At 38.6% G+C, this 22,180-nt stretch overlaps 1 protein-coding gene across 1 annotated transcript in view; it reads left to right on the top strand.

The window, feature by feature from the left end:
* IL1RAPL2 (interleukin 1 receptor accessory protein like 2) overlaps positions 1–22,180 on the top strand; it is a 604,886-nt gene that overhangs the window by 54,330 nt on the left and 528,376 nt on the right. The window contains exon 3 of the mRNA XM_050775873.1: positions 15,599–15,752. Coding sequence (XP_050631830.1) covers positions 15,599–15,752 — 154 coding nt within the window. The remainder of the gene's footprint in view (positions 1–15,598; positions 15,753–22,180) is intronic.

Consider the following 22,180-nt stretch of genomic DNA (forward strand, 5'->3'; position numbering starts at 1 on the left):
AAAAATTCCTTTGTTTCTATTCCTATAATTTCCATTTTCCAGAATGTCATATAAATGGAATAATATGATATGTAGCTTTTTTGTCTGTCTTCCTTTACTGAGCATAATGCATTTAACACCCATCTATGTTGTGACATATATCAATAATTCATTTCTTTTTATGCTGAATAGTATTCCACTGCATAGATGTACCATTTAACCATTCACTAATTGATGACCATTTGGATTGTTGCAATTTTTTGATTAGGAATAAAACTGTTACAAGCATTGGGTTTTGATGTTATATTTTCTTGCTTTATCAACATGATTTGTTTTTGTCAACTTTGTAATCTTTTAACAGGCATGCCTTTTTAAAATTTAACAAGGGTTTGCTCTTGATCTTTCCCAAATTGTTCTAAGAATCTAGGCTTAGAAGGTGCTTGAGTATATCTTTAATGGCATCCCAGGGATACAAACAGTTCAAAGCAAACTAAAGCTTCTTACACAATGTCTTTCCTACAGTCTATCTTCAATGTATCCAGCACAATGATCTTTTAGAAATACACATCTGATCATAGGATGCCACTTCTTAGCGAACTCTAATGATTCTATAAAATCATTTAGATGCAGCTCCTTTTTATTGAGTGTTTGCAGGGCCTAACATTGTGCCAAATATGTTCATGCATTACATGACTCAATCTTTAGTGAAGCCTTATGAGATAGGCTACACTGTGGCAGAGCTGAGATTTGAACCCTGACAGTGTGCAAATATCTTAGAATGGAATTTAAGGTTCTTTACATTTGAATCCAGCCACTCTCAACAGAGCAAAATTATTTGGAACTTTTTTTTCTACTTCAAGTATTTTCACATCTGTGTGCTTCTGCACATGTTCCTTCTGTCTTCTACGTCCTGCCTGCCTTTTATATATTGTTCAAAACTCAGCTCAGATGCTCATAGTAGCCCACCTGCACACCATCCCCTTGCCCAGACCCAGTCTGCTCCAATACATGAATGACTCAGCAGTGAAATTTAAACATTTCTTCTTTTTCTTTCTCTCTTTCTTCCTGTTCTAGTATTCCCATTATGCCTATGTTACACCTTTTGTAGTTCCACAGTTCTTGGATATTCTGATCCACTTTTTCCATTCATCTCTCTCCTTCCTTTTCTTGTTGGGAAGTTTCTATTGACATTATATTCAAACTCATTGGTTCTTTCCTCAGCTATTTAAAGTCTATTAATAAGCCCTTCAGAGGCATTATTTTATTTCTGTTACAGTGTTTTGATTCCTAGCATTTCCTTCATTTCCTTCAGATTATTTGTAAGCTTCCATCTCTCCGCTTACATTACTCATCTACTCTTACATGATGTCTACTTTTTCCATCAGAGGTGTTAACATTTTAATCATACTTATTTTAAGTTCCCAATCTGGGAAATATAAAATTTCTGCCATATCTGAGTCTGTTTTTTTTTTTTTAACTTTTATTTTAGGTTCAGGGGTACACGTGAAGGTTTGTTACATAGGTAAACACGTGCCACAGGGGTTTGTTTTACAGAACAAACAGGTGTCAAGGTATTTTACATCACCTAGGTATTAAGCCCAGTATCCAATAGTTATATTTTCTGCTCCTCTCCTTCCACTTTCAAGTAAACCCCAGTGTCCGTTGTTTTCTTCTTTGTGTTCATATGTTCTTATCAGTTAGCTCCCACTTACAAGTGAGAATATATGATATGTGTTTTTCATTCCCTGCATTAGTTTGCTAAGGACCATAGCCTCCAGCTCCATCCATGTTTCCACAAAAGACATGATGTCATTCTTTTTTATGGCTGCATAGTGTTCCATGGTGAATACGTACCACATTTTCTTTATCCAATCTGTCATTGATGAGCATTTAGGTTGATTCTACATCTTTGCTATTGTGAATAGTGCTGCAATTAACATTTGTGTGCATGTGTCTTTATGGTAGAATGAATGATTTATATTCCTCGGGGTATATACCCAGTAATGGGATTGTTGGGTCAAATGGTATTTCTGTTTTGCTCTTTGAGGAATCACCATACTGCTTTCCACAATGGTTGAACTAATTTACATTCCCACCAACAGTGTATAAGTGTTCCTTTTTCTCCACAACCTCACCAGCATCTGTTATTTTTTGACTTTTTCGTAACAGCTATCTGACTGGTGTGAGATAGTATTTCATTGTGGCTTTGATTTGCATTTCTCTAATGATCAGTGATGTCGAGCATTTTTTCATATGCTTGTTGGCCGCATGTATGTCTTCTTTTGAAAAGTGTATGTTCATGTCCTTTGCCTACTTTTTAATGGGGTTGTTTATTTTTCTCTTGGAGATTTGTTTAAGTTCCTTACAGATGCTGGATATTAGACCTTTGTCATATGCAAAATTTGCAAAATTTTTCTCCCATTCTGTAGATTGCCTATTTACACTGTTGAAAGTTTCTTTTGCTGTGCAGAAGTTCTTAAGCTTAATTAGACCCCACTTGTCAATTTTTGCTTTTGTTGTGATTGCTTTTGGTGTCTTTGTCATGAAAGTTTTGCCTGTGTCTATGTCCTGAATGGTGTTGCCTAGTTTATCTTCCAGAGTTTTTATAGTTTTGGGTTTTACATTTAATTCATTAAATCATTTTGAGTTAACCTTTGTATATGATGTAAGGAAGGGGTCCAGCTTCAATCTTCTGCATATGACTAGCCAGTTGTCCCAGCATCGTTTATTGAAAAGGGAGTCTTTTCCCCATTGCTCGTTTTTGGCAGCTTTGTCGAAGATCAGATGGTCATAGATGTGTGGTCTTATTTCTGGCTCTCTATTCTTTCCATTAGTCTATATGCCTGTTTTTGTACTAGCACCCTGCTATTTTAGTTGCTGTACCCCTGTAGTATAGTTTCAAGTCATTTAACGTGATGACTCCAGCTTTATTCTATTTGCTTAGAATCGCCTTGTCTATTTGGGCTCTTTTTTGGTTCCTTATGAATTTCAAGGTAGTTTTTTCTAGTTCTCTGAAGAATGTCATTGGTAATTTCATAGGAATAGCATTGAATCTATAAATTGCTTTGGGTAGTAGGGCTATTTTAATATTGATTCTTCCTATTCGTAAGCATGGGATGTTTTTCCATTTGTTTGCATTATTGTAAAGATCTTTCACCTCTCTGGTTAGCTATACACCTATGTATTTTATTATTTTTGTGGCAATTTTTAATGGAACTGCTTTTACAATTTGGCTCTCAGTTTGCCAGTTGTTGGTGTATGTTAATGCTGGTGATTTTATACATTGATTTAACATTTTTCTCATATTTTCAACTTTTTGATGTCTGCCTTAATTTCATACCATTCGACCCAGCAATCCTATTACTGGGTATATGCCAGAGGAATATAAAAGTTTATAAATCAAACATTGCTGAAACTTTGCTGAAGTTGTTTATCAGCTGAAGGAGCTTTTGGGCTGAGACAATGGGGTTTTCCAGATATATAATCATGTTGTCTGCAAACAGAGATAGTTTGACTTCTTATCTTCCTATTTGGATGCCCTTTATTTCTTTGTCTTGCCTGATTGCCCTGGCCAGAACTTCCAATACTATGTTGAATAGGAGTGGTGAAAGAGAGCATCCTTGTCTTGTGCCAGTTTTCAAGGGGGATGCTTCCAGCTTTTTCCCATTCAGTATGATGTTGACTATGGGTTTGCCATAGATGGTTCTTATTATTTTCAGATATGTTCTTCAATACCTGGGGTATTGACAGTTTTTTAACATGAAGTGGTATTGAATTTTATCAAAGCCTTTTCTTTGTCTGTTGAGATAATCATGTGGTTTTTGTCTTTAGTTCTGTTTGTGTGATGAATCACATTTATTGATTTGCATGTGTTGAACCAACCTTGCATCTCAGGGATGAAGCCTGCTTGATCGTGGTGTATTAACTTTAGATGTGCTGCTGGATTTTGTTTGCAAGTATTTTGTTGAGGATTTCTGCATTGAAGTACATCAAGGATATCAGCCTGAAGTTTGTTGTTGTTGTGCCTCTGTCAGGTTTTGTTATCAGAACAATGATGGTTTCACAGAATGAGTTTGGGAGGACCCTCCTCCTCAATTTTTTGGAATAGTTTCTGTAGGAATGGTACCAGCTTTTATTGGTATGTCTGGTAGAATTTGGCTATGAATCCATCAAGTCCTGAGCCTTTTTTTTTCTCCTTCTTCTTTTGTGGATAGGCTATTTATTATTTATTCAATTTCTTCTTTTTTCTTTTCTTTTGTTTTTGTTTTTGAGAAGGAGTCTCTCTCAGTCACCCAGGCTAGAGTGCAATGGTGTGATCTCGGATCACTGCAACCTCTGCCTCCTGGATTCAAGCGATTCTCCTATCTCAGCCTCCCGAGTAGCTGGGATTACAGGTACCTGCCACCACACCCAGCTAATTTTTTTGTATTTTAGTAGAGACAGGGTTTCACCATGTTGCCCAGGCTGTTCTCAAACTCCTGAGCTCAGGCAATCCACCTGCCTCAGCCTCCCAAAGTGCTAGAATTACAGGCATGAGCCACTGTGCCTGGCCTATTGATTAAATTTCAAAGCTCATTATTAGTTTATTCAAGGATTCAGTTTCTTCCTGGCTCAGTCATGGAAGGTTGTATGTGTCTAGGAAGTTATACGTCACTTCTGGGTTTTCTAATTTGTGTACATATAGGTGTTTCTAATAGTTTCTGATGGGGGTTTTTATTTCTGTGGCATCAGCAGTAACATTTCCTTCATCATTTTCAATTGTGTTTATTTGGATCTTCTCTCTTTTCTTTATTAGTCTAGTTAGTGGGCTATCTATCTTATTAATGTTTTTAAGAAAACTTTTGAATGGTTTTTGTGTCTCAATTTCCTTCAGTTCAGCTCTAATTTTTGTTATTTCTTGTCTTCTGCTAGTGTTGGATTTGATTTGTTCTTGCTTATCACTTTCAGATTTGATGTTAGGTTGTTAATTTGAAACTTTTCTGACTATTTGATGTAGTCATTGAGTGCTCTGAATCTCCCCTTACCACTGCCCTAGCTGTGTCCCAGAGATTCTGGTATATTGTATTTTTGTTCTCATTATTTTCAAGGAAATTCTTAATTTCTGCCTTAATTTCATAAATTACCCAAGAGTCATTCTGGAGCATGTTGTTTAATTTCCATGTAACTGTATGGTTTTAAGTGATTTTCATAGTCTTAACTTCTATTTTTATTACACTGTGGTCTGAAAGTGTGTTCGGTATGATTTTGAATTTTTTACATTTGTTGAGGATTGTTTTATGTCCAATTATGTGGTTGGCTTTAGAGTATGTGCCATGTACCAATGAGAAGAATATATATTCTGTTGTTTTCAGGTGGAGAGGTCTGTAAAGGTCTATGAGATCCATTTGGTCCAATGTTAAGTTCAGGTCTTGAATATCTTTGTTAATTTTCTGCCTTGATTACCTGTCTAATACTCAGTGGGGTGTTGAAGTCTCCCACTATTATTGTGTTGGAGTCTATGTATCTTTGTAGGTTTCTAAGAACTTGCTTTATGAATCTGGGTTCCCCTATGGTAGGCGCATATATATTTAGGATAGTTAGGTCTTCTTGTTAAATTAAACCCATTACCATTATGTAATACCCTTTTCTATATTTTAATCTTTGTTGGTTTGAAATCTGCTTTGTCTGAAATTAGAATTGCAACCCCTGCTTTTTTTCTGTTTTCCATTTGCTTGGTAGATTTTCCTTCACTTTTATTTGGAGCCTATGTGTATCATTACATGTAAGATAGGTCTTTTGAAGACAGCATACAATTAATTGGGTCTTGAGTTTTTATCCAGCTTGCCATTCTGCTCTGCACCTTTTAAGTAAGCTCTTTTACATTCAAGATTAGTATTAATATGTGTGGATTTGATCCTGTCATTGTGCTGTTAGCTTGTTTGTGCATGTTGACTTGTTTATCTGGTTGCTTTACAGTGACACTGCTCTATGTGTTTAAGTGTGTTTTTGTATTAACTGGCAGTGGTCTTTTCTTTCTATATTTATTGTTATTTTCAAGATCTCTTGTAAGGCAGGTCTGGTGGTAATGAATCCTCTAAACATTTGCTAATCTGTAAAGGATCTTATTTCTCCTTCATTTAGGAAGCTTAATTTGGTTGAATATGAAATTCTTGGTTGAAGATTTTTTTCTTTAAGAATGTTGAATATAGGTCCCCAATCTCTTCTGGCTTGTAGAGCTTCAGCTGGGAGGTCTGCTGTTAGCCTGATGGGATTCCCTTTGTAGGTGACCTGCCCTTTCTCTCTAGCTGTCTTTAACATTCTTTCTTTCACTTTGACCTTGGAAAATCTGACAATTATGTATCTTGGGGATGATCTTCTTGTGTAGAATCTTGCAGGAGTTTTCTGTATTTCCTGAATTTGATACTTGGCCTCTCTAGCAAAGTTGGGGAGGTTTTCATGAACGATATCCTGAAATACGTTTTCCAAGTTGTTTGCTTTCTCCTCTCTTCTTTCAGGGATGCCAGTGATTCATAGATTTGGCCTCTTTACATAATCCCATGTTTCTTGAATGTTTTGTTCATTCCTTTTTATTCTATTTTCCTTATTTTTGTCTGACTGTGTTAATTCAAAGAATCAGTCTTCAAGTTCTGAGATTCTTTCCTCAGGTTGCTTTATTCTGCTATTAATACTTGTGATTACATTGTGAAATTCTTGTATTGTGTTATTTAGCTCTGTCATACCTGTTAGGTTCATTCTTATACAAGCTATTTTGTCCTTCAGCTCCTGTGTCATTTTATTGTGATTATTTCCCTTGGACTGGGTTTTTTCATCCTCCTCAATCTCAATTATCTTTGTTCCTATCCATATTCTGAATGCTATTTCTGTCATTCCTGTCAGTTCAGCTTGGTTAAAAACTCTCATGGGAGAACTCATGCATTTGTTTGTAGGACATACACCACTCTGGCCATTTGAGTTAACGGAGTTCATGCGTTGGTTTTTTCTCATCTCTGCCTGTGGATGTTCCTTTAACTGCAGTGTAGATTGAGTACAGTCAATAGACGTTTCTGGATGTTTTCACTGGGCTGAGGCTTTGTGCAGGGTCTTTATTTGAAGCTGACTTCCTGTCTCTGGTTTCAGAGGGGGGTATGTTAATGAAGTATTTTTAGTGTTGAAGGTTTGGAGTGTGATCCAGCAGGTGGCACATAGGCTTATTGGTCAGTTGGTACACTCTTGCTCAGTTGTGTGACTTTCCTATGTTTACTCACATTTGGAGCCTTGTTCCCTCTCAATTCTCTGAAAGTGGATTCCTCTCTCCTTTGAGTGCTGGCTGTAGATTGCAACTTGGCACTACTGGGCTTCTCATAGTAGCTCTGGGGTGATCTCAGTGTTTTGTTTTTTTCCCCAACTTGGAGGCAGCAGAGGAAGGGACCTTAGTAGTGGTTGTGGCCAAGGATCATTTTCTTGTCTCCTGGGAGCTCATTCGAGAGAGATGCAGGTCAGCAGTGGCTTAGTACAATCAGCCCAGGATCAAGGGCCTGTGCTGTGGGTCCAAGCCAGGACTTCCGTGTCTGGTGCCAAGTAGTGGGGAATATGTGGCGCCTGTGGGAGATGGACTAACCTCCTCTCCTTGGGTCAACTGCAGCTTGTTGGTGGTGTGGATAAAGTACTTAGGATATTTCCTCCGTAGTCTGATGGTAGCAAGGGCTGTTCCACTACAGAGGTAGTCTCACAGAGGTTTTCAGTTGTCCTTGGAGACTCTGTCCAGGAAGTTGCCAAGTTTCTACTCGCTTGATAGCTCTGGCAGGGGGTGGCTGGAGGCCCATGCCTGGAGGACCTGCCTGGTAAGGAGATATGGGAATAGGAACCCACATAATAGTCTGGTCAATTTTCCATAGGGCTGCTGTAGTATGCTGGGGGCCTGTTTTAGTCCGTAGTCACCTTGGATTTTCTAGTACCTGGAGGTATCACTAGTGGAGGCTACAAAACAGCAAAGATGGCAGCCTGCTTCTCCCTCTGGGAGCTTCGTCCCAGGGAAGTATGGATCTGTTGCTGGCCCAAAGTCACCTGAAGGAGGTGGGTGGAGATCCTGGTTGGAAGCTCCCGCTCAGCAAGGAGGAATGGGGATTGGGGACTTGCTTAAAAAAGGAGCCTGGCCACATTTTGGTAGAGCAACTCTACTGTGCTGGGGGTCTGCTCTAGTCCCTGGTTGCCTTGGACACTCCAAAGCCCAAAGTTGGAACAGCTAAGTTGCCCAAACAGCAAGGATGATGGCCCACCCCTCCTTCTGAGAGCTTCGTCCCAGGGAGGTTAAAAATCTGTTAGCCAGAGAACACCGACAGGGGTGACTGGAGGCCCAGTTTTGGAGATCCCGCCCAATGAGTAGGAGTGGGGTTGGGGACTCACTTAAAGAAGCAGTCTCGCCACATTTTGGTAGAGCAGCTGTTTTTTTGCTGGGAAATCCCTTCTGCCTCTGGCCAGCTGGGACTCTCCAAAGCCTGAAGGTTGAAATGGCTAGGTCACCCAAACAGCAACCATGGTGGCTCACCCCTCCCTCTTGGATCTCCATCCCGGGAAGGTTACAAATCTCTGTTGACTGGAGAATACCAGCAGGGGTGGCTGGAGGCCCAGTTTGGGAGGTCCCGTCCAGTGAGGAGGAGTAGGATCAGGGATCCACTTAAAGAAGCAGTCTGGCCATGTTTTGGTAGAGCAGCTGTGTTGTGCTGGGGGATCCCTTACATCCCTGGTCAGCTAAGACTCTCCAAAGCCTGCAGGCTGGAATGGCTAAGTCACCCAAACAGCAATGACTCCCCCTGCCCCCGACCCTGGGAGCTCCTTTTTAGGGAGGTGCAATGCCCCTACCAGTGGCTAGCTGGAATTCCAAGCCTTATTCTGTTAGGTGCTGTGGATGTGGGGCCTGTAGGCTGTTGCTGCTCAGCCCCCTGGGTTCAGCCTCTTTCCTAGGGGTATGTAGGGAGGTCTAACCTTCCACTTTGCCAGAGCTGCAGCTACTCTTTCTGGAAAGTCCAAGTATATAAGACTCCAGGGTCTCCTCACATGTTTGAGTGCTCTGCCAAGGCTCCACGTAGCTCCTTCTGTTAGACTGAAGGCCCTGGTGGAGTGGGTTCATATGGAGATCTGCTGATCCGAGGGTTGCAAAGATCCGTGGGAGAAGCGTGGTTTCCTGTGGTCACACATTCACTCACCACTTCTCTGTGCAGGAGAGGTTCTCCTGGCTCCGTGTTGCTTCCAGGTGGGCCATTGTCCTGTCTTGCTTTTCTTCATTCTCCACAGGTCAAGTTGTTTTCTTGATTAGTTCCAATGTGAGTACCTGGATGTTTCAGTTGAAGGTATTGTATTTACTCGCCTCTTCTTTTCCTCTATGGGCCACACATGCTAGCTGCTTCTAGTCAGCCATCCTGGCCACTTCATATCTTAGTCTATTTCTGATATTTGTTCTCTCTTCAAGCTGGTTTTTGTTTGTTTGTTTGTTTGTTTTGTCTTTTGTCTTAGTATACCTTGTAATTTTTCCTTGAAACCCAGACATGATATGCTGACTGGGTAAAAAGGAACTGAGATAAATAGGCCTTTAGTGTGAGGTTTTTAAATTTTTCTGGCTAAGACTAAGGCTGTTTTTACTGTTTTCTATAATTGTTGGTGTTAGAGACTACAATTCTTTCTGGTGCCTTCATTTTTCATTCTTCTATTGTCTTTGGGTTTCCCTAGAGACTTCTTAAATAAGGTGTGAGTTGTGCAGTTCTTTAAACTGTGATGCCCTATTATTAGACAGGAGTCCTAATTGATGTGTTGGTAAGATACAGGGTGAGGGTAAGTGCTATATAATATTATGACTAGGTCTCAGCTTTTTAGTGAACCGTGTTTCTGAACTGTGACCACAGGTGCTTCTCAGCTTCTCTCCCACCCACTACTTGAGACAGGAAGGCTAGAAGGGCTAGAGCTGGCTTTGTTTCTTCCTCCACTTCAAAGGCTAAAAGGAGCTAGAGTTGGATAGTTTCCTTCTCCATGTGAAAGGCTAGAAAAGGGTAAAGAGTTCATACCAGTTGCTGGCTCGTGAAGCTGCTTCTGCTCCCAGTGAGCTGTGATTCTCTATATTCTCCTGTCTTTCCAGTTTTTGGTGTAGTAGTTTTCTTTGTGACCTCAGTTGTCTGATGGATCTGAAAATGGTTATTGATGTTCAGTTTGTTTGGCTTTTTTCTTGTTGTGAGGATAGTAGTGATGACTTCTAAGCCCTTTACATGTCAGACTGGAAACCAGAAGTTAATCTCAGCCTTAGAATGATAACTTTAGGTTAAAGTATCGTCTCTACGCTGCTATAGAAATTTGGATCACATTAACTCCTGATGATCATTAATATATCATAATATATGTATAACCTGAAAGCAAAGTACTAAAAGTAATAAAAATAATAGAAAAACAGTTAATATTTATTGAGTAGTTTTAGCATGTGATGCCTTATATTACAGGGCATTTACATATATCACCTCAGTTAATCTTTATAATCACCCCAATTGGTAAATATTATCACCACCTGTTTTTTTTAATAGGTGAAGCAACTGAGGCTTAGATTGATTTAGTAGCATGCTCAAAAACATATTACTTGGGATTCTAATACAAGTGTTTAGTCTAGAACTTATATTCTTAACCACTGTGGGCTACCAATATCAATATTAAGACTGTGAAGGTAGAAAGTTGGAGAAATAGAGCTTGGAAGGGAAGGACTCCTTGTAGTTGGTTATCCTAGGCATTTGGAGTAGAGATAGGTTGAAAAGGACGAGGTTCATACCTAATTGGCAATCGTACTCCTAATTGTCTCCTCCATCTTTAAACTGCAGACAGTTCAGTTTCCCTAAAGATTTTTTTTTTTTTTTTCTTTTGAGATGGAGTTTCACTCTTGTTGCCCAGGCTGGAGTGCAAGGGTGCAATCTTGGCTCACACAACCTCTGCCTCCTAGGTTCAAATGATTCTCCTGCCTCAGCCTCCCGAGTAGCTGGGTTTACAGGCATGCGCCACCATGCCCAGCTAATTTTGTATTTTTAGTAGAGAAGGAGTTTATCCATGTTGATCAGGCTGACTTGAACTCCTGACCTCACGTGATCCACCCGCCTTGGCCTCCCAAAATGCTAGGATTGCAGGCATGAGCCACTGCGCCAGGCCCCCTAAAGATTTTTAAACAGATGTTTAGATGCCCTTTGGGAGAGTACAGTCTCCAGGGGGAAGGAGAAAAGTTGGCCTAAGGGGTGGATGTTGGGTATTCGAAAAAAGGCATTTAAGGACTAGAAGTTACATGATTAGTTTATGGGTGCATAGCTGCTTTGAGGTTAAACCTCAGAATCAGAAGAAATATTAAAATCAATCTTCCTGATATTCTTGCCATGAGGAATAAGTCATGTGCTCTGAATGGCAAAGTAACCACAACCACCAAATCAAATGGATTTAGAAAACACCTGTAGGTATAATGACGATATCTCAGAAGTAGACTATGAGTACAGTGGTAAATATTTCAGGTTGGAAACTCCAAGATCCAAATTTGGCTAGCAACAGGTTACTTTAGGGTTCTTAGTAAACAGATGTCTCAGTTGTGCATTCTGGGCTTTCAACCTAGCAACTACTGGCATGGGACATTTACCACCTAGGAAGGTGGGGAGGGAGGGGGAAAAAGCTGGGCTTTAAGTGTTGATATTATGTTGACTGGGTAAGGATGTCCTACAACAAACTACTTTATGAGGGGATAGCCAGGCCACAAAAAGGATCTGATTGTTGAACTTAAGCAACTCTGGCAAGACAGGCTCTCAGCAAAATTTTCAAGTTGATGAGGTTTAATAGTCCCAGGGACAATAAATAGTAGGGGGATCACACAGTGAGTTCAGTATTAGGGGACTGCTCAAATTTGAGCCTTTGGTGGTTTGTCCTGGCCTCAGACAACCATCTTGAGGCTTGACCTATACACTTCAAATTCTTTGCCTAGTATGTTACTAGAATTAAACACATCTGGAGCAGTGGGGTATGGTGATATGCTTTGGCTGTGTCTGTACTCAAATCTCATCTTGAATTTGTAGTTCCCATAATCCCCATGTGTCATGGGAGGGACCAGGTGGAGATAATTGAATCAAGGGGGTGGCTTCCCCCATCCTGTTCTCACGATAGTGAGTGAGTTCTCACGAGATCTGATGGTTTTATAAGGGGCTTCTCCTTTTGCTGGGCACTCATTCTCTCTCCTGCCACCCTGTGAAGAGGTGTCTTCCTCCATGATTGTAAGTTTCCTGAAGCATCCCCAGCCATGCAGAACTGTGAGTCAATTAAGCCTCTTTTCTTTATTAATTACCCAGTCTTGGGTAGTTCTGCATAGCAGCATGAGAACAGACTACTACATATGGCAATACTGTCTGTTCATTAGGGAGTTAGTGAGCAGGAGAGAAGCAATGACAGCAGTAAGCCTAGCAGCCAGCAGCTAGGGAGAAAGAGTGCCGATAATGGAACCAAGAACCTGGAAGACTTCTGAGAGTTTATATAAGCATCCAGACTGAGGTAAAATAGCCAACAAAGTAACTTTGCAAAAGGCGTATTAGTGGAGGCAGGATGATCATCTATGTAGTGTGATGGGAAAGGTAATATAAAAGCTCTTCTGACCAAAATATAGTTCCTCTTCCCACCTACTAAAATTAGTGTTTGGCCTCTTAGGAGCCATACATTTTCCATAAGTTAAAGTATTATTTTGTGGTTGATAGTTAGCCAATTAGTGAAGATTTCTTTCTATCTGATTAGTTCATTAGCACCAGTTTTCACCAAGCAGAGCTGGAGGTTCTAAAGAAATATAATCGAGTATGAGAAAGGTTTGGGAACCTTTAGGAATTGTCTGTGTTGTATGACCACTCCTTATAGTGCTGCCCAACAAGAATGTAATGAATAAATCTGCAAGCCTCTGAATTCTGGCTGCTCACATGGTAGTGAATATTATTCACATAAGCAAATTTGGTGAAGATCACAGAACTTGGGGGAACCCCACATTTTAACCTAGAGATGTCTTATCCTAAAGCCGTTTGCCTTTTCATCTATACTACATTGTCTCCAGAGGGATGTTGGTGACCTGAAGACAACATTTTCTTATGCCACAATTTAAAAAATAAAAATAAAAGTCCTCTCTTGGATACAAAGAACCCTTTATAAGGCTAGATGGCAGCTTGGAAAGCACATAGGACTGTCCTGATCTATCCCAAAGAACATATACAGATTCCAGGCTGTTCTTCACCAGGAGTTATTTTCTAATTCCTATACACTCTTTAGTTTTTACTTCCTGGGGGAAAAAAGCACAACAATGAGCAGAGAAAATGAAAATTCTTAGAATTAATTGCATATGGACTTTCCCCAAAATGACATTAGAAAATGACACCTTTTGTCTTTGAATGAGTGTGTGGGCTTATTTTCCCACCTCCACCACTGTTGTGTGAAAGCGCAACAGCTCAGTTTTCATTTTCCTTTCCTCTCAAAATGCCCAGAGGGACCATATTTTTGTTTAATGACCTTCAGAACGATTCTTTAGAAATCTGAGGCTATCAGAGTTGGAAGCAATGCGAAAATAATTGAGGATTATTATTGTATGACGGCAGTGGCAGCTGGGCTGTTTCTTTTTCTCTGTGTTCAGACTTTCTTCTTCATTTTCCCAGAAACCTTATATCCCAAGGTTTAACTCAGAAGCAAATCTCATATAGGTGATAAACCTTGCCAGACATGGTATGTAATATAATTTCAGACAGACCCTTAACTGTTCTTCAGGAAGACCCTAGGGAGTAAAGCAGCCTTATATCTGCATGCCCTCAATAGTATTAGTTTTATTTACTCTCTGACAATGTGTGTGGGTAGTTGTATAGAATATAAAGCAAGCTTATCTCTTAAATATTATACCTGTGAACTTAAGCACCACTTTGTGTGTTTTGTTGTCAAAACTCCTGCTAACATGAAAGAAAAAAATGTTACGGAAAAAAATGGGTACTTGCTGTCTCAGATTACTCACACACACATGTACACACACATACTTATGCACACAAATACACAAGCACTCACAGCTGGGGATTGAGAGTCAGCACAGATTCTAACTTTACGTGAATGTTTAAGATATGTGTATGGACAGCAGGGGTGAGGAGTGGTAGATGTAGATGTTGTATACACCATAGTGGGAAAGTAAAAAGTGCTCTCAACTATTGTTCACATCATCTACCTCAAAATCAATTTATTTATTGCCTTAACTGACTGACAGAATTTACATGATAAAATACTTTTTTTTTTTTTTTTTTTTTTTTTGAGACAGAGTCTCATTCTTGTCACCCAGAATACAGTGCAATGGCATGATCTCAGCTCCCTGCAAACTCTGCCTCCTGGATTCAAGAGACTCTTCTGCCTCAGCCTCTCGAGTAGCTGGGATTACAGGCACGTGCCACCATGCCCAGCTAATTTTTGTATTTTTAGTAGAGACAGGGTTTTACCATGTTGGCCAGGCTGGTCTCATACTCCTGACCTCAAGTGATCCGCCTGCCTCAGCCTCCCAAAGTGCTGGGATTAAAGGCGTGAACCACCATGCCTGGCAACAAAATATTTATTACCTTGAATATTCAACACTCCCTAACAGCTATCCCCTACACCTCGACTGATGTTTGTACAGCATTTGGCTACCACTTTGGTAGGACATTTGAGGTGAATGATAGCCAGAATGGGGCAATATCTAATAATTAGTCTGAAAAAATTCCTAAAAGTCAAAGATAATTGCCTGAATATTCTTACACACTTGGCTATTGTTATATCCTTGTCACTTTCTGGAAAAGTATTAAACATTCCTTTCTAGGGAAGTCCAATCTCGGTCGCAAGATTCCCTCACATTCCTATCAGGAGAGTAAGATAATTGGCTTCAAAACCCAAATCTTGTTGTGTGGTTGTGTATCACTGAACTCAGAAAGTAAGTAGATGATATCTCCAGGCTGTTACTATAACAAAGCGTGTCCTCACTTTACCTAGCTATGTTTCTAGAGAAGTCCTTAATTTTTTATATTCTTTCCCTCTCTACCCCCACATGGATTTCTTGATTACAAGAAGGGAGATTCTGGAGTACTAGTATTAGTTTTCATAATAAGGAGTAATTAATGAAACAATTGTAAACTTCATTGCCAATATAAAATCCTATTATGAATGTTTAATAATGCCTAAGACTCCCCTAAAGCATACTGAGTGGCTAAGTGAACCATATCCTCTTAGGACTCTTAGGAAATATCCCTGTCAAATAGAAAGAACCAGGACATTATAATAATACTTAGTGACTGTTAAGGTTCTGCTATACCTCTCTTGTATTTGGGGAGCTTCTATGCTATTCTATTTATTTTTTTCAGAATGTTTCTAAAGACTTCTTGCTCCTGGGGTCAGGCCTTTAAAGTGGTTTATAGTGCAATAGTTGTGATATTAGAATTGGATACAATAGGACACATTTGTGATTTTTCTTGGTCATTGACTTGACTCCTTAGTTACATATTTTGAAAACGAAAGAGAAGAATACAAAAAAGTAAAAGTACTAACTTGCCGGTACTGAGATGTAGTCCATGAACTTTTATTTTTTGCTTACTTGCAAATATTTTATCTGCAGGAATGCAAGCCAAAAATGTGGAGAAGCATAATAATACAGAAAGGAAATGCTCTTCTGATCCAAGAAGTTCAAGAGGAAGATGGAGGAAATTACACGTGTGAACTTAAATATGAAGGAAAACTTGTAAGACGAACAACTGAATTGAAAGTTACAGGTAGGAATTGGTTCTACAAAATTATGGCAAATGAGATTTTAAGTATAATTTGGTTTGGGAAGCAAGAGTTTTTTTCAGAGTCAACTTTCTGTGAATTTAGAATTGCCTGCAAATCAAACAGTTGAGAAACTTGCTATTAATGAGTTGTACTGAGTAAAAGCAACACATGGAATATGAAAACAGAATTTAGAGAACAAGGGCCTAATTGCTGTTTATCTCTTCTCTGTCTTTATGAAAGGTTCTGAACTCTTCAAGGTATCATTATTACTAAACATCTCAGAAAGTATATAGTGGAACCACTCTAGAATGTTGACTTAACCCATTTGTGGAATCTCCTTGTAGGTGAAGGCTGATTTTGGAAAGAGAGTCTGTTAGATTTTTGGAATGAAATCTTCTTAGATTGCATCCAAATTATCATTTATGCAAAACTCTCCATAAGTGAGTGATGTTATTGTGAGCTTCTAGTGATTCTTAAAGCAACTCCAAATGAAGAACATGCATATGTGTGTTTTAAATCTGAAGTACAAACAAAATGTAAACTAGTGGAAGAATAAACTTAGAATATTCTTACCTGTTAGAGAATTTTAGGAAGTAATTTTCAGAGACATAAGACAGAATCTAATACCAAAAAGATATCCCTTACAACAAATGTGATGGAACCTAAGAAACTCTATGACAAAAAAAATCTACTTACTATTGCTCACGAACAAATCTTGACTAATTTTCCTATTATTATGTGTGTCATGTGTATTATAATCTCACATGTGGAACCTAAAAAAAAGTTGAATGTGTTGCAAAAGAGAGTAGAAAAGTGGATAGGGACAGAGAATGGGGAATAAGTAGTGTAGGTCAAAGGGTACATACAAAGTTGCAGTAATATAGGATGAATAAGTCTAGTGATTTAATGTACGGCATGTAGTTAATAATATTGTATGCTGAGGCTGGCACAGTGGCTCATGCCTGTAATCAATCCCAGCACTTTGGGAGGCCAAGGCAGGTGGATCATCTGAGGTCAGGAGTTTGAGACCAGCCTGGCCAACATGGGGAAACCCTGTCTCTACTGAAAAAAAAAAAAAAAATTAGCCAGGCGTGGTGGCGTGTACCTATAATCCCACCTACTAGGGAGACTGAGACAGGAGAATTGCTTGACACAGGAGGCAGAGTTTGCAGTGAGCTGAGATCATGCCACATCACTCCAGCCTGGGCAACAGAGCAAGACTCTGTCTCAAAAATAAAAAAAATATCATATTGCATGTTGAAAATTTGCTAAGAGAGTAGATTTTAGGTGCTCTTAACACAAAAATAAACATATGAGATTGATATGCTGATTTGACTGTAGTAATCAGTTTACTATGTATATGTATAACAAAAACATCTTGTTGTATACCTTAAATATAAACAATTAAGTATGTGTGTGTATGTTTGTATGTATATGCATACATATTTCTATTGTGGATAATATCCAAGCCATGATAAACTTTGAAATTACCTAGACAATTGCAATATTGATCGCATTAATTGACTTATGATTAATGCACTTGAGCATTACCTGTTTAACCATCTAATGCCAACATCAGCCAGTTGGTTAATTTATAACATACTCTTGCTAATGCTAGCAATACATTTTTTCTTCTATTTTATTTTTGTTTAAAAAGGTTCAAAAAGGTCTGGCTGACCTTTTTGAGATGGTGTTAAAATCAGTCAACTAACTAATACTTGCTGAGTTAAGTTCATTGCTATAACCCATATATTTAATTAGGTTTTTGATCCTTGAGATTAATTGTTTTTGTCTTTTTCAAAATTCTAAATGTTAGCACAGGGAACACAAAATATATATTTTAAATAAACTAATATATAATATACATATATGTTACTTCACTCTCTATACTAATAAATGGTAGTTTTACTTCTTAGTTTGATTTTGTAGAGTGCCTTCTATGAAAGTTTAAATAATTATTTTGATTAGAATTGCACGTTCTTTCAAAATAAGCTTTCAAAATAACTACCCCCCATGAGCTTTCAAAATAACTACCATATTGGGCCAATTCCAAATAGCAAAGTTTTTCTGCTTTTGATTAGTTTCTGATTTCTTCCACATGAACTAGACTTCCCTGCCTCATTCATGGCAGAAAATTCAATCATGGGCAGTTGTACATTATTAATAAGTGACCTGACTATGCACAAAGTGTTGCAGCATCATCACTTTGGCCACAGTCACTAATCCTTATGAGAGGCTTGCAGAGCACTTCCATTTCGGATCATTTGCTGAATCTTGTAACATTATAGTATTTGGCTTGAGTTTTAAGTTGAACCAGAATAAAGTAAACACCAAACCTCCTTTTCACTCACATCAAATGGGTTCTGTTGAAAACACGTTTGCTTCTTTCATTTCATTTTAGATTCTGGAAAAGAGAGCTAGAGGTACTTATTTTGTGTATTTTATAAGATGTTAATTTACTTGTTTTAAACATTTAATATAGTTGAATTACAGATCTAAAATTTTATTTGAATACCTTGCAGAGGATCTCAAAATTTAATATGAATCATGTGAAGGGACCCAGAGAGGATAAAGATGAAGATCTCTAAATACAGATACTCAGGTTTCTCCCTTAGATTCTAATTTAGTACGTCAGTTAGACTAGGAATTTACCTTTTTGTCCAGGTGATTCTGTTTTACACTTTCCAAGGATCATGTTTTTGAGCGACACTAGAGAGGAGAATGGTGCTAACAAGTCAAAGTCATAGGTTTGATTATTTTGTGAGTATGTTAGTTCACCCATGCACACACACACACACACATGATTTTTATAGGTCCCAATTTGTTTTCTTTAAATTTCTAAGAACTGCCATGAAAATAGAGATCATGTTAACCAAGGAAAATGTGTCAAGGTGTGTGGGTAAAGCAACTTCAACTGGGGAAATCAGTCATTTATTCACTTACCACTTAAATAAATATTTACTGAGTACATGTTACATGCCAGGCAACAAGCTAGGAGCTGGAAAAGATAATTCAAAATGTGTTTATGATTATCCTTGGGTCAATGGTCATCATTCATATAAGAAAGTATCATGTTTGTGTATTTGTTCACACAGTTGAAATGTTATGCTTGATGTAGAAACAAAATGGCTACTTGGTATGGAAGTTCAAGAGGTTGCTCTGTGAAGGTTTATTCTTTTATGGAACATTATATAACTTATACCATGCTTTGTATGCTCAATAATATGAAAACAATTAGCAAACAGATTGTCCTCTCATAATTCAAAATATAAGGTTAGGATTATTTAAAGAGTAACCATTCATATGTGTTTTGAGTTTATCATGGGATAAGAATTTCAATATGACATTAATAGAGTTGGTTAATTACAAAATCATGTAAATAGAGGTTCTTTAAATGGTGTATTTCCCTTATGCAAATTTTAAAAGATTGTCAAATTTCTAAAGCTTATTTTCTGAGTATTCTTTTTAAATGTATAATTCTGAGAAATATAACTTTATAATAAACTTTAAATATAACTTTTATAAATAAAACAAAGTTTTCAGTACCTGTTTCTTAAAGGTACATAGGTGCTATTTGCTTTAAGAAGGTCAAGAATAAAAAGATCCAGATATTCAAAACTGATAAACTAGAAGGTTATCCTTTGCTTTAATGAAATTATTTCTCCATATATGCCATAGTATTTATTTAAATAGTTAGCTTTCTTTCTGCATTAAAACAGGATTTGATTTAAATGCAACTTTTCTGGAACACTTTTATTATATAAATTGTAGCAGACTTTTGTGATATTATTGTGGAAATTTCTTTTTATTCCTTCGAAGGCTGCAGATGCATAGGGAAGGGTTTAAAAACAAATAGACGTGCACAGTAGCATGTTTAGGTCATTTGCTAATGATGCCTACAGTGACAGTTTCATTTCCCACAGCATATTTTAGGTGGCTACATGCTATTTTAAATTTTTTTTTTTTTTATTTTCATGTTGAATTTGTGCGGAGGGCTAATTGAAGTGAAAAAGTAAGACAGGAGAGTTGGTTATAAGAAGGTGAGAATTTGGCCGGGCGCGGTGGCTCAAGCCTGTAATCCCAGCACTTTGGGAGGCCGAGACGGGCGGATCACGAGGTCAGGAGATCAAGACCATCCTGGCTAACACGGTGAAACCCCGTCTCTACCAAAAAAGACAAAAAACTAGCCAGGCGAGGTGGCGGGCGCCTGTGGTCCCAGCTACCCGGGAGGCTGAGGCAGGAGAATGGCGGGAACCCGGGAGGCGGAGCTTGCAGTGAGCTGAGATCCGGCCACTGTATACTCCAGCCTTGGCGACAGAGCGAGACTCCGTCTCAAAAAAAAAAAAAAAAAAAAAAAAGAAAAGAAGGTGAGAATTGTAGTACAGGTGATAATGGAAAAAGGAGAAGAGGAGTAGGTGAGAGTGAGCAACATAATGGGATAGAGTCTCTAGGGATAAGAAGAGAAACTCTGCCTTAAGAAGGTCAAAGGCAGACATTACTTATAGGGATTCTTCAAAACGGACGCAAGAAGGAAGCCGGAACTAATTATCTGTATTTGGAAGGCAGTTCACCATTCACCTGGCAAATCATTCACAAATACATGCCTTTATGCAGCTTTTTAGACGTGAGCATTGGCTACTTAGAAGAAATCACTAACCTGTTTCCTGGGCAATATGCAAATAACACCTCTCCACCTGATTATTGTAGACAGCTCTAGAGTCCCTGGTTGGAGACTTTTCACACGTTAGGGGTAATCTCTTAACCCATTGGCATTTGAATATGATAGCAAGAGGGATTTATTCCTTGAAAATACTTCAAAGATTTGCTGCCAGATTACTATTCAGCAATAGTAGCAAAGCAATCTGGATATAAAGCTTGGGGTAAAACTGCCAACTAGGAATTGGCATCAGTCTTTGGTGAATACGTTCAAATGCATGGCTTTAGCAAGTGCTTTTAATTCCACTTTGCAAAGTTTAATTGTAGTGCCTTGTTGCAGGTGTCATTTAGATTACATAGCTTGTTAGAAAAACTTTCCTCTGGTGTGGAAAATGGCAGCTCTTTACACACAGACGAAGCAATTTCACATTCAGGCTGGAAAACAGGCTTTTTGTGGTCCTAGCTCTTAGTTTATTTATCCTTCTACTGTTAATGCTGAGATTTTGCAGGGGAGGGTGAGTTTAGAAAAAAACAGTGGAACATGGCAACATGGTGGAGAGTTGGTGAAATAAATAGAAGCGGGGATTTTGACTGAGTAAAGATAATACAACAGAAGTAATCTCTAAGCCAGCAACTCTGTAATAATCATAAAAGGAGCTCCCAGAGAGCTTTTATCTATTGAGAGCTGACTGTGCAGCATACATTGCGTTTAGAGGTTTTCATTCATTTTCTCATTTAGTCCTCACAACCAACATATGAGGGTGGTTTGGGGCTCAGAAAACAATACCTCAAAATGAAGGACTCGGAAGCAAGTTTGACCTTTTCCTGCCCTCCTGTCTCTCTGTCCCATTCTCCCCACCCTCCCCCAAGGCTAGCCATAAAACTGGAATCCCTCTTCCCCAAAGGAGGTCATAGAAACCAGAACCCCTTTCCCCCAAAGCCAGTCATAAAGCCTAAAAATGTTACTCTAACTTTCTCTCCACTTCTCTGTGTGAAAACTGGCCATAAAGAAATTATTCGACCTACCTTGTTTAACTATAGGTAATAAGGTCCCCATCCCAGAGAGGGTCCTGCCCCACACCCAGAAGGAAGGAATGTGTGCTCAGAGAAGCCCAGAAGAATCTAGACAGACAGGCCTTGCCGGTTTTCCCCACTCAGCTTCTTAGCATTAGATCATAGTCTTTTTGTCAAATCATATGCCTACATAGCTGTCCATTCTTTGTTGAACCTAAGCATAAAAATGGGCATTTTTCCCTGTATCTTTGGGTCTTCATTCTAAAGGCTCCTGTGTATACAGTGTATACATGTTAGAAAAACGTATATGCTTTTCTCCAATTATTCTGCCTTTTGTGAGTTGATTTTTCAGCAAATCTTCAGAGGGCCAAGGGGAATTTTCTGGCTGGGCCCCTATAGTGGTTATAAGATGTCCCCATTTATAGAGAAATAAACTAAAACTTAAGTGAAATGACATGCCCAAAGTCACATACTCAGTAAATGGCGGAACACAGATATAAACCTAGGTCTTCCCAATTCTCAGATGTAGCTTTTTAATCACCACCAGGCAAAAAACTGCATGATTTCACTCGCCAAATATATATTGCATACCTAGAGAACAGAAACCAAAATATTGGACACAATGTCTATCATTCCACTATAATATCCTTTTTGGACATTCACAATTTGGTCTTCAATAATTCCCTATTAGAATTTATATATCCATAAAAAAAGCACACTTGGCATTTTGAACCTAGTCCTTAGCTCTTAGCACTTTAGT

The sequence above is a fragment of the Macaca thibetana genome, chromosome X (genome assembly GCF_024542745.1).
Source record: "Macaca thibetana thibetana isolate TM-01 chromosome X, ASM2454274v1, whole genome shotgun sequence".
NCBI classification, from domain to species: domain Eukaryota; kingdom Metazoa; phylum Chordata; class Mammalia; order Primates; family Cercopithecidae; genus Macaca; species Macaca thibetana.